The 14178-nt window shown below is 47.4% G+C and overlaps 2 protein-coding genes across 2 annotated transcripts in view; both read left to right on the forward strand.

The window, feature by feature from the left end:
* LOC115793883 (platelet endothelial aggregation receptor 1-like) overlaps positions 1 to 14178 on the forward strand; it is a 151321-nt gene that overhangs the window by 97097 nt on the left and 40046 nt on the right. The gene's annotated exons all lie outside the window — the stretch shown is intronic.
* mex3a (mex-3 RNA binding family member A) lies at positions 826 to 5723 on the forward strand. The gene is given in 5 exon segments (XM_030748990.1): positions 826 to 868; positions 871 to 1001; positions 1003 to 1035; positions 1037 to 1559; positions 4544 to 5723. Coding segments are annotated over 5 exon segments (1884 nt in total). The 3' UTR covers positions 5698 to 5723.

Below are 14178 nucleotides of genomic sequence, written 5' to 3' on the forward strand. Positions count from 1 at the left end.
TTGTCTGAAACATAAAACCCTATGGGGGGGGCGATCACGTGGGCTGGTTGTATCAATTTAATGCTAATCATTTGATTTCTTCTGGCTGCAGTTGGGATCTTTGTGTTGTGACCAGCTCCATCCGAGCCGTCGGCGCGGCTTCAGCCGAGGACATGTTGGGGGGTGTGAAAACGAGCGGCGCGGTTCTTTGTTCACCGGGCTGCGTGCTGCAAGAGCCTTCAAAAAAAGAGAAGAGGGGAAATGTGCGAGGGCTTTTCTGATGTTCCCCCCACTGCATAGGGTCTGCAACGCCTGTCTGACAACTCCCTCTACCCCCCACCCCCTCCCTCCTATATAGCCTACATAACATCCTCATGCGCAACGGCGCCGGAGACAACAGCGCGGTGACCTGCCGCAAAGCACGGCTACACAGAGGTGGGCGGACCCCCACCCCCCCCAAAAAAATTAAAAAAACTAACTCCTTTCCTCCTTAAATTCATCTCAGATGGTCCGCGGTGCCCCTCAGCATGAGTGCAGCTGCTGCTTTTTTTTTTTAATCTCCTAATCATAAAGTTGACATCATCCTTTGAGCGGCATCACCACCATGTGCGCACTGTGCCTGCACCTTTTAATACGCAACTGTTTACATCCTGGATGCCTATTCTTACATAAGTGGGCAAAAATGCGGCTTCCAGGCTACACTGCGGCTCCGGAGCTGCGAGTCTGCGCTCATGTGATTGCAGTGCAGGATGTAAACGATGGGCTATTTTTCTTTCTTTCTCTTCTATTCGTAACGGGGAGGAAAGCTCGACGCGAGACGCCACATGCTCGTGAACCTGAGACGGAATGGTACAACGGGAGGGCGGCTCGTTTTGTCTCGGCGAGGAGGGGAGCTGTGTAAACCAGACTGGGTGGAGCAACGCATCGCCCAGCCCCATCCCTGTGCAGACGGCCTTGTGTCCCGTGCGCCCGGAGCTCGGAGAGAGACTACTGTACTGCGAGTCTGGCGGAAAGAGAGAGAGGGGGGCCGGTCTATGGGAGGGGCTAGCGCAAAGGGGGGGAATTGGAAGGAGGAGGGGGCGAGGAGGAGGAGGCGGCACGGGTGCTGTTTCTCCAGTCTCTTTCCCCTGTCTTTGTCTCACACACTCTTTTGTTAGCCATGCCTAGCCTGCTGGTTCTAGCAGGGATCATGGAGAAAAATGGGGGCTACGGCAGGGATCTGGCCGGCTCCGGCTTCGGAAGTGAGGGTCTCCTTGTGCCGCCCGACGAGGAGGAAGACGACTCCCGTGCCCTCAGGGTCGCGCTGGGCCAGCTGTCTCTGCTGGGGCTCGGGGAAGGCGAGGACGGCGGCGGAGCCCCCACAACAGGAGTACAGGACCGGAGCAACAATAACAACAACCACCACAACCACACGAACAGCGTCGGGGGCGGCGGGGACGCGGCGATCCTGCAAGGGAAGAGCAAGTTGTGCGCCCTGTACGAGAGCTCCTCAAGTGAGACGAAAGGACGAGGCTGCAACATCACAGAATGCGTCCCAGTGCCCAGCTCTGAACATGTGGCCGAAATAGTGGGGAGACAAGGTAAACCGCTGGCTTGCACATGATTTCCCTCCAAACTTGCGCTGCTGCATGCGCCCCGCCGCGCGTCCCCGTGTGCTTTGTTGTTTGTTCTCCAACTGTTACCTGGTGTTATTTGACAAAGAAAAGGGAGTGGTGTGTCTGTGTGTGTTTTTGTACTCCCCCGAGACATCAGCCAGCCTCCCACTTTTCCTGCTCGCAATGTTACAAGTTCTCGTGTACTCATGATTACAGTCGGAAACGAGGCGTTTGGCGGCTTTGTGCTCGTTTTGGACTCAATTTGCTCAGAGGCACGAGAGAGAGAGAGAGGGACCCGTTCCCTCCCGGGCGAATTATTCTACATCCACGCCATCAATGTCAGCGCACAGACACACACTGGAGCAGGGAGAGCACTTGCTTCCTTTGTCGTCTGAGACGCGCCAGACTGTTCAAAAAGGCAACGTGCAGCTGCTGTACACGAGAATGTCTCTGACTGCGAGCCCGTAGCCAAGAAAATCACCCAAATTAGGCATCCGGGCTGCAAACGAGCGGCTGTTTCCCCCCTGCTCGGTGTATTCTGCTCCTTGTTTATGTTGCGCATTGCCCCACTGACACAATTGGACAATAGAGCGCAGCGTAGTCACCCTTGCTGTTTTTTTCCCAAATGAGGGAGTTGGAAAGTTCAATTCCAGACACGTTGCAGGCTGTGCCCGCATTTTTTCGTACACTTGGAGGTTTTTCTTGAACAAAGAGCTGAAGTTGAATGACAGCAGCTGTCAAACAAAGGTGTGAGTCGGGGGACGAGGGGAGGGGCGCATTAACACGGTGTTGCTGCTCGGCACACGGGATGGTCTTAAAGGGGTGACTCAGCGAGAAGTTGCACCAGAAGGTGGGAATCCTCTAAAAATATAAATATATATATATGGATATTGTTTGTGGTTATTTGCGGCTGAGCTGCTGTTTGGTTGGATTTTTTTATAATCGAGTTGCAAACAAGCTTGAAGTTAAAAAACAAAAAAAAAAAAGGAGGGACTGTGGTGTTGATAAGGCTGCACTCACTGTTAACTGCTGTGATGAACCCACGGGTGAGAGGGGCAGGGAGAAACAAGGATGGGGGGGGGGGGGGCAGTGTAGCATCTGAAAGCTGAATGGGAGTCACGCCTTGGAGCTCAGCACAAGGGGCTCCTCATGAGCCCCACTTCACTGCACACTCTCAATGCCACATGGTTGTCTGTCAGGAGAGGGGAGAAATGAGGGGGCTGGACGGAGAGAGGAGCACAATGGCGGCAGGGAGGGTGAGGTTCCATCACCGAATCCCGATTTATCTGCCAACAAAAACAAACAGGTCTGGAATCATGTCACCGGGATCCAGAGGAGTGGAGATGGCTTCTTTTACTGACACTCCTCCTTGTTGCTTCGCTGCTGTAGTAACGTGGGTTTGGTTTGTGTGTGCCCCCCCCATCTGCAGCTCCTGTTCTTTACTCTCAAGTGTAAGTTTTGAATTTTAATGGGCTAAGCGAAGACAGACAGAGGGTGGATCCAGTGTGCACAAGTGTAGCAAGAGGGCCCTTTAGCCTAGACTGAGAAGAAGTGCTGATTTAGGGTGGGTGGGGGGATTTGAGATGAGCTGCTTTTGATCTGGGCCCTTCGTTAGCTGGCACTGCGTACACACCCCCTTCCGCTCAGAGCCCGTCTGCTGAATGTGGCAAATGGAGCATCCTGCCATGAAGAAAGGGCTGGGTATGATTGTTTTCTCCTGCCACAGTCGCCGGCAGGCTCCTCCGCTCTCCCTCCTCAGATCAGGGTGGCTTTGCTTTGAATCACATTTCACCGCTAACACAGTGACCTTAGTTTCTGGGTGTGACTAACTGACCTTTGCCCTTTTCTTTACATATCATAAGACATTAATTTAGACTAATTAAGATTTAAAATCTAGCTTGAGGGTAAGCATTGTTCTTTGAGTCCTCTGTGCCGCGAACAGGTCTGTTAGGCTGATTCTAGGCAATGACCACAGAGGGCATTCTCAAATTTGGGGCATGAGGTGTATCATCGCCATCCCTCTGCGTGCACCGCTGATTCCTGGGAAGCCAGAACAAAGTGGGCCAGTGTGGTAGTATTCAGGGAGACCCTCCACTTCACCTTCAGGTGTCTTTTGATACCTGCTGCTGTGATATGCTGACACGCTGCTACGATGAGATCAGGGGCCTCTTCCTCGTGATGATGTCACAGTAACACGAGGAAAGCACATTTAATGTGTCACTAAATGAGGAAATCTTAATGAGGAAGCTGAGTTTGAAGACACACCTGTGTGACGTTAATGAGGTGTAATCCAAACACAACTGCTGGGTCCTTCTTCTTGACCTCAGGTATACCTGGCCATCCTCCTAAATAATTAATGATTTATTATATGCCTGCATCCTCGTCTGTGCCATTACACTGTCAGGTGATTTGTCCTGAAATGACATTACGCTGCACTTTTTCACATTGAGAGCGTGCCTTAAAAGCATTCAACAGAGGGAAGCCTTCCACGCTGATCAGAAACAGGGCCGATGCAGAGCAATAAATGGCCCAAAAATGAAGCATATGTGGGCTGTCTGTATTGTCTGGCAAGTTCAAGGAGAGGTCAGAAAGTAATTACTCACCAGCATAGTGAAAACACACTGCATCTGCCATAGCCACGTCCACGCTGGCCAGTGGCTCTGCACCACGCGTGAGACTGAGGAAGTTGTGATTTACTGCAAATAAGATGGCCATCTCAATAAAGACACTAATGAGCCTAATGCCGAGGCCCTTGAACTCTCATAAATTACTCATTTTTTTCCTTTGGGCTGCGAACCATTAGGTTAAACTGGCCATAAGCAGTGCAAACATCAGAGCCGAGCATTTCTTTCTGCTCAGGTTGATAAAGCGCGCTCCTGCTTGTTACCCTTTTAACTTGATTTGTGTCCCTGAATTGAGCCGGTGTGTCATATTTACTTATTTTAAAATGTATGTTGGTGTCTCTGCAGGTTGCAAGATCAAAGCCTTGCGGGCCAAGACCAACACCTACATCAAAACCCCCGTCAGAGGAGAGGAACCTGTGTTCCTGATCACTGGCCGGAAGGAGGATGTTGCACTGGCCCGCCGTGAAATCATCTCTGCTGCGGAGCACTTCTCCATGCTGCGGGCATCCCGCAACAAGCTGGGAGTGTCCTTCAGCGGTTCCCCGCCCACACCTTTGCCAGGCCAGACCACCATTCAGGTGAGAGTGCCATACCGTGTCGTGGGGCTGGTGGTGGGGCCTAAAGGCTCCACCATCAAACGCATCCAGCAGCAGACCTGCACTTACATTGTCACTCCGAGTCGGGACCGTGACCCGGTCTTTGAGATCACAGGCTCCCCGAGTAACGCCGAGCGGGCCCGTGAGGAGATCGAAGCACACATCGCCTTTCGAACGGGAGGCCTGCACGACCACAACAATGAGAACGACTGTCTAGGGCCGAACGGTGGAAGCAGCCCGGCGGGCAGCAGCGGCGGTCTGGAGAGCCGGCTACAGCAGGTGTGGGGGCTGCAGGGGGGCCAGCGCAAGCCTCTCACCAGCAGCTACCGCCAAAACTTCTCAGATGCCATGGTTGGAGGAGGAGGGGGAGGAGGTAGTGAGGGAGGGGGAATCTACAACAAAGGCAACTTCTCCAGCTCTGGAGAGAAGCCCTGCTCGTATTTTGGATCCGACGGTACCCAGAGCTGGGGTGACCCCGACTACCCCAAACAGGTGGCCTTCTACGCCCAGCAGCGCTCCAAAAGCTTCGGAGGCCTCCCGCTGCCCCTAACCAGACTGTCCCCCGGCTTACCTGAGCCCTGCGGAGGCGGAACCACCAACAACTCTTCAGTCACCAGCATTGTGCCCGTAGCCGGCTCACCTCACGCCCAGGCCCGCCGTGCCCACAGCGAGCCCACCTCAGCCGGCGAGGGCTTCCCCGGCCGTCTGCCGGTGCCGGACTCGCCGCCGGCCACCGTGCGGGACTGCATGACCTGCTTTGAGAGCAAAGTGACGGCTGCCTTGGTGCCCTGTGGCCATAACCTCTTCTGCATGGAGTGTGCCATCCGAATCTGTGAGCTCAACCACCCGGAGTGCCCAGTGTGCCACACCCAGGTCACACAGGCCATCCGGATATTCTCTTAAAGAACCACGCCAGTTTTTACCATTAGTTTTGTCAGTGTTTGTTCAATAATGATTTACTGTTATTATGATTATTATTATTATTAATACACATTTTTGTTTTTCAGAAAATTTAAAAACAATCAAGCAGATATTTTAGAAGGCACTGCTTGCTTTACTAAAAAGTATAAGAAATATTTTTAAGTTTTTCTTTTATATATATATATGCATATATATTTTATAAAAGTTTTGTTTATAAGAGAAGTATAGTACCTTGCATTTTCAGTTTTTTGACTGCTGCTGTTTTTCATTCATGAATCACAGTGAAGGCAGAAGTAGACAGTAATGTGAACATTTATTATTCAAATTTTTTATTTTACCATGAAGTGGGTTTATATTGAAGGAAGATGATTGTTGAGGTACCCAGTCTGCACCTGACTGACCCAGAAAGTCACTGTTGTTATTAGAAGGAAAAAAAAAGCAGTTTTCATTGCACCTTACAATCATCTCGGTCTAAAATAGGATTGTCAATCATAGCTCGAAATTTCAGGAGCAGATGTGAAGGTGGATTCAGCCTTTATCTGTGATTGTGATTCAATATAATTGGTCTGAAATATTTAGGGAAAATGAAAATGTGAAGAGACTGATTGGAGTCAAAGGAAACAAAAAGCAGGTTTTTATTTTAAAGTCTTAGAAACCAGATAATCCTAAAAAAAAAAAAAGGGGGACAGCTCATTACATGATTTATTTATACTAATTGGTTGAATTTTATTGGTGTCATTAATCACAGAGATGGATGAAGGCTGTAAAAAGTATCAGTAAAACTCTTTCCAGTGGCCATCGATTAAACTTTGGCCACTGCAGTTTGTTGAAAAGCCTCAGTGATGCTCGCTCCTCGTGGCTCCTCGCTTGGCTTAAAGCACTGATTTAATTTGTGAGGCCGAAAGCGCTGGAATCCATCCAGCTGGCTGCTTCTCGGTGTCCGTCTCCCCGATGGAGTCGTCTCAAAGCCACCTTAACCGCGCTTTATTGTTCTGTGGTGGTCATTTGGCCGCAGCCACCGAACAATGTGGGCCAAAGCAGGAGCTGCAGGCAGCGAGCATTTCTCTGAGGTGTGCGCTGTAAATAAGGAGGAGAATCGGTGTGTGGACGGAAGCCGAGCAAAAATTGTAAAACGTTCCCTGAATCAGCTGCAGATTAAAACAGTAGAGACTGTAAAATCAGTAATCCACACTCTGCGTCCGCACTGCTAACAGCATTAAGCGGGAGCTCCGGGGCCTGCTGTCTCCCCTGTAATTAGCAAAGCTGTACAGGAGCAGGTGTTTCATGGCGCACTGTGGCTGTGACCCTGAGCTGGAGGTCTCGGCTAGCCCCCTTTTCTTTCTCCCTTTTCTTTGGGAGTGGCTTTCATGCCCCCTCCCCGGCTTACAGTTTGAAGGCGTCTCTGAGAAGCTGTATTGTCTGGGCCCGGTAGCAGCGTGGGCTGCAGGGAGCTCGGACACGGCCCGGATCCACTCATTCATAATTAGGCAAATGGGCTGGTCCAGGTGCGGACCGTGCGGCAGGGTCTCGCAGCAAGCCCCTTACCACCCCGCCCCACCGTTAGACGGCACAGAGGGGGCTGGATGCAGCTGGGTGAAGAGGGCCCCCCTCCTTTCACTCCCTCTTGCCCCTTCCTCCCCCCCTTTTCCTCTCCTTTTCTGCCGCTCTGAGCTATCCCTGGTGGGGAGAAGGGGGGACTCTTTTGTCCCAAAACACACACAAAATCTGAAAGCTGGATTTGAAATAAGGGGAGGTTAGGAAATATCTGCAGTTATCAGGAGATCCAACGGTAACACCTTTTTATCACGGATGTTACACAGTTTGCTTCCCACATGAATAAAAATTCACCTCCAAAGGCAGACCCCCCCCCATTATCCAGCTGCACCTCCTGAATTTTGAATGGGGGCCCGTTTGTGCGACAGAGCCAGTCCAGATCGAAATTTCCACAAAGTCCCCCCCTCACCCCCTCTTTACCTCTGGGCTCCCTCCCCATGTCAGCTCGCTACTGTATGGGACATCCTGCAACTGCCCCTTCACCATGGACACCGAGGTTTCAGCCAATGGCAGCGCCCCCCCCCTTGTGTTAAGCCTCCAGAATGAAATCAGACAATTGTAATTGACAGGAAAGCAGAGGAAACGCCCCATTTAACCAGCACTCATGCTGAATCAAATTACACACCCTCTGCGTCTGCCTCAGCCCCAGCCTGGGGATTTCGGAGGGCTAGAGGAGAGCGGATGGGGGGTAGGGATTAAAGCTGTTGAATGATGGGGGTGGAGGGGTTTCATTTTGGTTGGAGAAGGAGAGAAGTATGCTCCAAAAACAGCAGACCCCGCAGATCGTGCTGTTTTTATTGATCATGCGACTCTTTCAGTGAGCCGCTGTCACATGTGCGCCATGTGTGGTGATTCAGCAGGCCTCAGACCGCCGCAGAACAAGTCAAACTCGGCTTCTGTGTCCAAACCAGGAAAAAAGATGAACAATAGCTGACGGTGTGTTCGGGCCACAGAAGGCCCTTCCTTTAGGAAATAAGAACATAACGCGCACAGAGGCGGCGCGCCCACGGGAGGCGCGGGCTGCAGCGCTGTAATCATGACGTAGGAACAAAGAGTAGTTTTAACGGAGGGCCGAGTTGCACAGAGGTTTGGCCCGAGCTTTCAACGTCACATTCAGAGCAGGATGACGCTCTTCTTTGAACTTCGTGATCTTTTTTTATATTTTATTTTCTGCCTTAATGTTTTGTATGAAATATTGCCATTACTTTGGCCTACGAGGTAGCAGCTTTGGCCTTTGATCAGGGGTGTAAGGATTCTGAAATCGCGATACGGAGTACCGTGATACCCACGTGGGGCCGTTCACGCCTCGTTAGGTTTGGGAGGGTTTTGGGGATCCGATCAGCAGTGGTATTGAAACAAAAAAAAACGCGGTTTGGAGAATTGTTACACCCCTACATCTGATAATACCGCTCCCTGAAACAACCTTTAAAGTTCTTATTTTTGGAGAAAAAAAGAAGAATGTGAATCAAACTGCTTGGGTGGGGATCAGAGGGATTCAGGAAATTAGGCTCTTAAACACATCAAATACAGAGTAAAGCACCTTATTACAAAACACGCGCATCTGATTAATACCAAACCGACCGCTGATGGTTAAATATATTTCACAGACTCTGAAAGACATAAGGATTCCCTATCATCTTTGTTCATTGTGTTATGGTGGTTCTTGTGTATTCTTAATACTACAGTAGCACTTAGTGTGGGAGACCTCTCATCCATTCAGTCAATGCTGTTGACTTTAGTTTGGAGTTGCACTGGTTTAATGAAGAGAGGGCTTATTGGACATTCTCCCAGTTTAGACGCTGTGCAAGTTAATGAGTACTTTATGGGAAGCGCTCTGAGCATCTATGTAAATACGGTATGTGTATCAGTTACAAACATCCAGACGAAAGCCTGCTTCGAGTGAGCTTTGGATTATTTTTACAATGTTTTAGCATAAGGAATTCAAAATGTTTGAGTTTAGGGAGAGGAAGGAATCTTTTATATATGCGTCCCATCATCCCTTTTACTATAATACTATATTAGATAGATTCATACATGTAAGAATATTATTTAAACTTAGTATTTCATCCAAATATATAGATAAAAATTAACCAGACACTACGTAATTATGAAAATCCTTTTACGAAGTCGCTGATGTATAAATCCAGTCTCAAAGAAAAACTCAAATGAATAGTATGTGTATTAACCTAACCCCTAATAAATAAATCTGTATGTATATTAGGATGCAAAGCAATAATAGGACTATACTGGGACACTAACCAGGGGAGCCCGCTCACTTCTTTAAAAATATTCTATTAAGAAATTGACCTTGAATATTAGGATAAACACTGCGATCTGTCTGATATCTGCTTCAGATCCTTATGGATTCATGCCAGTGCAGAAACGCAGGTACAATGGATCAGTGGCAGCTTCGGGATCAGTAATTGCTCTTGTTTTGTTCATCATCAGGGTCTTAGTCGTTTATTTATGTGGATAATCAATCAATCGATCCTCAGAAGCACTGAAAACTGGAGCGTCTGTGAGATGGAGGAGATGTGATTGAGAGCAGGGCGGAGCGGCACCGAGGCCCGTCCTGCTCGTTAAAGAGCTGCAGGCCGAGCCTGCGACGGGCTCACGTCTCCGTGGCTTTGGTCCAAAAAGGGAAGGAGCGAGCGGACGGCAGAGAGGCGCTCTGAAACCCGCCCGGGGGCCGGCCTGTTTCAGCATATCCTCCCATTACTCGTGTTTACATAGGAAGAAGTTCTGGCTCTGTTTGTTTTGCACCACCTACTCTTCATCTGTATTATTTCCTACTAAAAGGTCAGACATAGCCAAAGAACAAACATACACGGAGAGCTAACTTATCACTTAGTTTAGATACATCCGCCCGCTTTAGAGTTTACTCGAGTTCATTTACCCGATTAATCGATATCTGTGAGAACGAAGGCATATCGAGTTTCAGTGTCGCTGGATTAATACTGCAGAGACACCGCTGAGACTCACGTCTCCCCAAAGAGAGCAGCTCAAAGCACATCCTGGCACTTCCTCGGTCTTTTGTGTAGTTTTCTATCAGTTTGGTTGTTGGGAAAGAAAGAAACGAGTCCAGGGATTTTCTTAATCTTTCTGGAAAACTTGGCCAATCTTGTGACAAAAAGGCAAAAAAGGAAATTTAAGCAGATGGAAAGAATCGTGTTGACACTGAAACCAGGAGAAATTCCCAGCTCAGAGTAAACGTACGGGATTACCTTCAATCGAAACGAGGCGACAAGCGTTGGGTTAAATATATGGTTCAGAGAGGCGCTCGCCGTGTCCTGAAGTTTAACTGCATGCTAGTAAAATATAGTAATAGGTAAGATTTATGAGAAATTTAAATTTAAGATAAAGGATTCATCAGCCTGGAGTGTATAAAAAGCTTTAAGACCTTAAAGTGAACATTGGTTTAAAGTTGTATATTTACCTGTAGTTTAACGAAGTGATGCATAGTTTAATTATGATTCTTAAGATTATGCTAAAGTGTAAGTTTCATTTGTCCAGCTCACCCAGTATGAACGCCGTTTGGACCCAGTGGAGGGACGGAGGGGTGGGGGCGACTCCCCGTGAGATTTGATTCATTAAGTTCTTGTTAGTATTATTATTTCCAACATTGTATTAAGCTTACAGTTATAGTAACGGTAGAAACTGTTGGTGTTTTTCTTCTCTTGATATAAAAGCTCTTTATGCATTTATGTAGGATCCCTTTTAAGGAGTGATAGGAAATCCTTATTTTCAATGGATGCACTTCCAACTGTCGTACCAACCTGTCTAAATCACACGAGCGAGAAACGAATGTAAAACAACAACAAAAAAGACGACCACTGGACTGAATGCACTCGGCATCGTTGAGTCAGTTTTACAGCTGAGCTTTAAGTTTGTTTGTTTGGGGAAGAATCTGCGACAGGCTTTTTTCCAGCGGAGACTATATTTGAGTTCTTCCACATACATTTATAGAAAGTAACTTAAAATGAATAAAAAAAAACATATTACAGTTTCTCAAATCTATTTTGCTAACATGGGTTATTATTTCATAGAAAGCAGAGGAAAAAAAAAGTCAGTATCCGGATGTTATTTATGAAAAGTAAAAAAAAAAAAATGAAGCAACATATTTATGAGTAACCTCAAGACATTTTGTTTTTTAATTAAAATTACAAGAAGTTAATATATTTCTAAACACAGGGAAGTCAGTTTCTACTAATAATGAGAAAAGATGTTTAGAAGTTTTATTTATGAAAGTTATGGGATCTGCTCCGTTCACCTGGAGGTGGATGAAGTTCTCCATGGCTGAAATTTTAACTTCACACGTGCACTACTTCAACATCAGTGCATTCACAATGGAATAATTACAGAAAATAATATAATATTTTTTAGAATTTGGAGATATTTTAGTCACAGAGCATCAATTTTGTGCCTCAATTATATATTTTTCCTGCATCAGCATTCTTTGTGTGGTGCTGCTTGCTGTAACCCTTTCTCCCCCCTCGACTAACCCCATGTTACTGACTGAACACATTACTCATTTCCTCTGTAATCTAAACTCGCTTTTACTTATCAACCGTTAAAAAAGGAGAAAAAAAAGGAAAAAAAAAAAAACTGCGACGCTTAGGATGAATGAGCAGCTGTGACCCTTCCACCAGCAGGGCCACACTTAACTTGTACACTTTCATTCATACATTTTCTACTTCTGCTACTCAGTTTGAGATCGACGGCGTTATCAGCTGCAAAGCCTTCCCCAACGGGCTCACCAGGTGAAGCTCAGGTGGAGGCATGTGGGAGGGGACAACAGCGCACTGTGTAGTAGATCTATGTAACTAGATGCACACATATACACACAACAGCTTCATTACCGTACTAGTTTGCATGTATGTTGTATGGTCACTTAGACAGGAGGAATGGTGCAGGCCTGATTTCCACCTGGGCCATTCCTCCTCTGTAGATTTTCATAGTTGGAGCCTCTTTGGAAAGCAGAAAGCTGACTGGAGTTTGGAGCCAGACGGAGGCCGTTTCAGTCCCCACATCAAAGTCCTGAGTTCCCCGTTTGGTGATGACAGAGCGTCTGCGACACGCAGGAATTAACTCAAAGTTCTCGGTTCGTACAAGATGTAGTTTTCAAAAATGAAAAACTTGGCAAAAAGGCTCCAAATGCACGTTTTCTGCTGCATGGAAAGGTCGGGGACTGAGGCGGCGCTCGCTGGTGAAACTCCCTAACGTTTCCAGAGAGGCCGATGCAGTCTGACAGTTTGTCTTTGGTAGCGTTTCCAATTTTTCCAGCACAGTAGAAGTGTTTCATGCCGGTCTAATAGTGGTTGTAGTGCATTAGTTTTTGGGCCAGCAGCAGCTGGCATTAGTTTCTGGTTTCTCTGTGAGCAGCGGAGGAGGGCTGCCGCCGCGGCCCTCCGCGGCTGACCGTCAACTTTGATGGATGGGAAAAAATAATAATAATAAAGAAGTCTTTGAACTCTGTTACAGTGTGCCATGCCCCTACGAGGCATGTGATATTGCAGGTTTATTTCTTATAGCACATGTTTTTTTGTGAATTACATTTTTTGGAGACATTTTTATTATTATAATTATTATTATTATTATTATTGTATCTGCGCCATGTTAGTTCTGGTTCTTTGTTATTTTTCCAAGATTCAAGATGTATTGTAAATGTTTCTAATAAAACAAAAATGAAATGATCTCCAATCAACAACAGCTGTGGGGTTTTATTCTTTCCTAAATAGTCACATTTTAAATTCAGCAATCAGAGGAACATGTTATTGCAGAGCACCGTGCAAATATCGTATTAAATTAGAGTGTACGTTCAGGATTAGGCTGCTAAAATATAGCCGTGTCAATATATTCTGCACAAAGCAATCATGGCGGCTAAATCATGACTCATTCAATGAATTCTGCCTTTCAACCAATGACGAAGCGGCTTTCTCCCACCTGTTCTTACTCTGCAAAATCCCGAGAAGACACAAGGACAGAGAGACTATAAGAAATGAGATTTATTTATACATATGCAGTCCAAATATACATATTAGAATCAATGTTTAAAAAGCCCTAACCTAACACCACCCAGTTTAAGACCTGTGAAGTCAACAGGATCTGTGTTGATGTGGAAACATCAGCAGGATAAACACCATCTGTGTCCATCACCTTTGGATTTAATCAAGCCCCTCCAAACCTTACCATCCTTTCTCCCTTTCTCATCTATTAAACTATTAGATGCTAACAAACCCAATCCTGGCTCCTGACACAGCCCCCACCTGCCCCTCCACAGGAAATAAAGACAAGTGAAAGCGAGGGCAGACCTCGGGGATATCCCAGAAGGCAGAATCCTGTTCCAGTTACATACTGTGTAGAGGGAGAGACGGAAAGGAGTAGGTGAGCAGGCAGTGGAGGATTTCATTTACAGTAAAACAAGCCATCTCGGGTACATCAGAGACCACAGGAGCAGGGCAGGGCTGAGTGCCCTCACTACCTCATCCCCTGAAATATTATCCAGCCATGTATCCCAGCTAGCAGGCGGCAGCAGCAGCACAGGGCCGTCCGTGCATCCGTCTCTCTGCTGCTACGGGTTCAGGACGGGGGTGGAACGGTCCTGGCAGAGCCAGTGCCATGTTAGGAAGTAACCCATCCACTAGCAATGCAGCTATCCCATCTCATTTAGAGTGAATGCTTAGCAAAGCTTGCAGGAGCATGACTCATCGGTGGAGTACAAAGTGTGCACAGAGCAGGAAAGCCTTCCAAACAAAGATCAAAAGCAATCAAAAAAGAAATTGCATGTCAGTGCTGGGAAGGGATGTTATTGCTCCGAGAGGCCCCGTGGAACACAACTCGAACCAATCAAATTCCAGCATGTGCATTTAGGAAAAATGGCCTGAGCCCCTCGCCCCTACATCAGCGAGG

This window comes from Archocentrus centrarchus, chromosome 16 (assembly GCF_007364275.1).
Source record: "Archocentrus centrarchus isolate MPI-CPG fArcCen1 chromosome 16, fArcCen1, whole genome shotgun sequence".
NCBI classification, from domain to species: domain Eukaryota; kingdom Metazoa; phylum Chordata; class Actinopteri; order Cichliformes; family Cichlidae; genus Archocentrus; species Archocentrus centrarchus.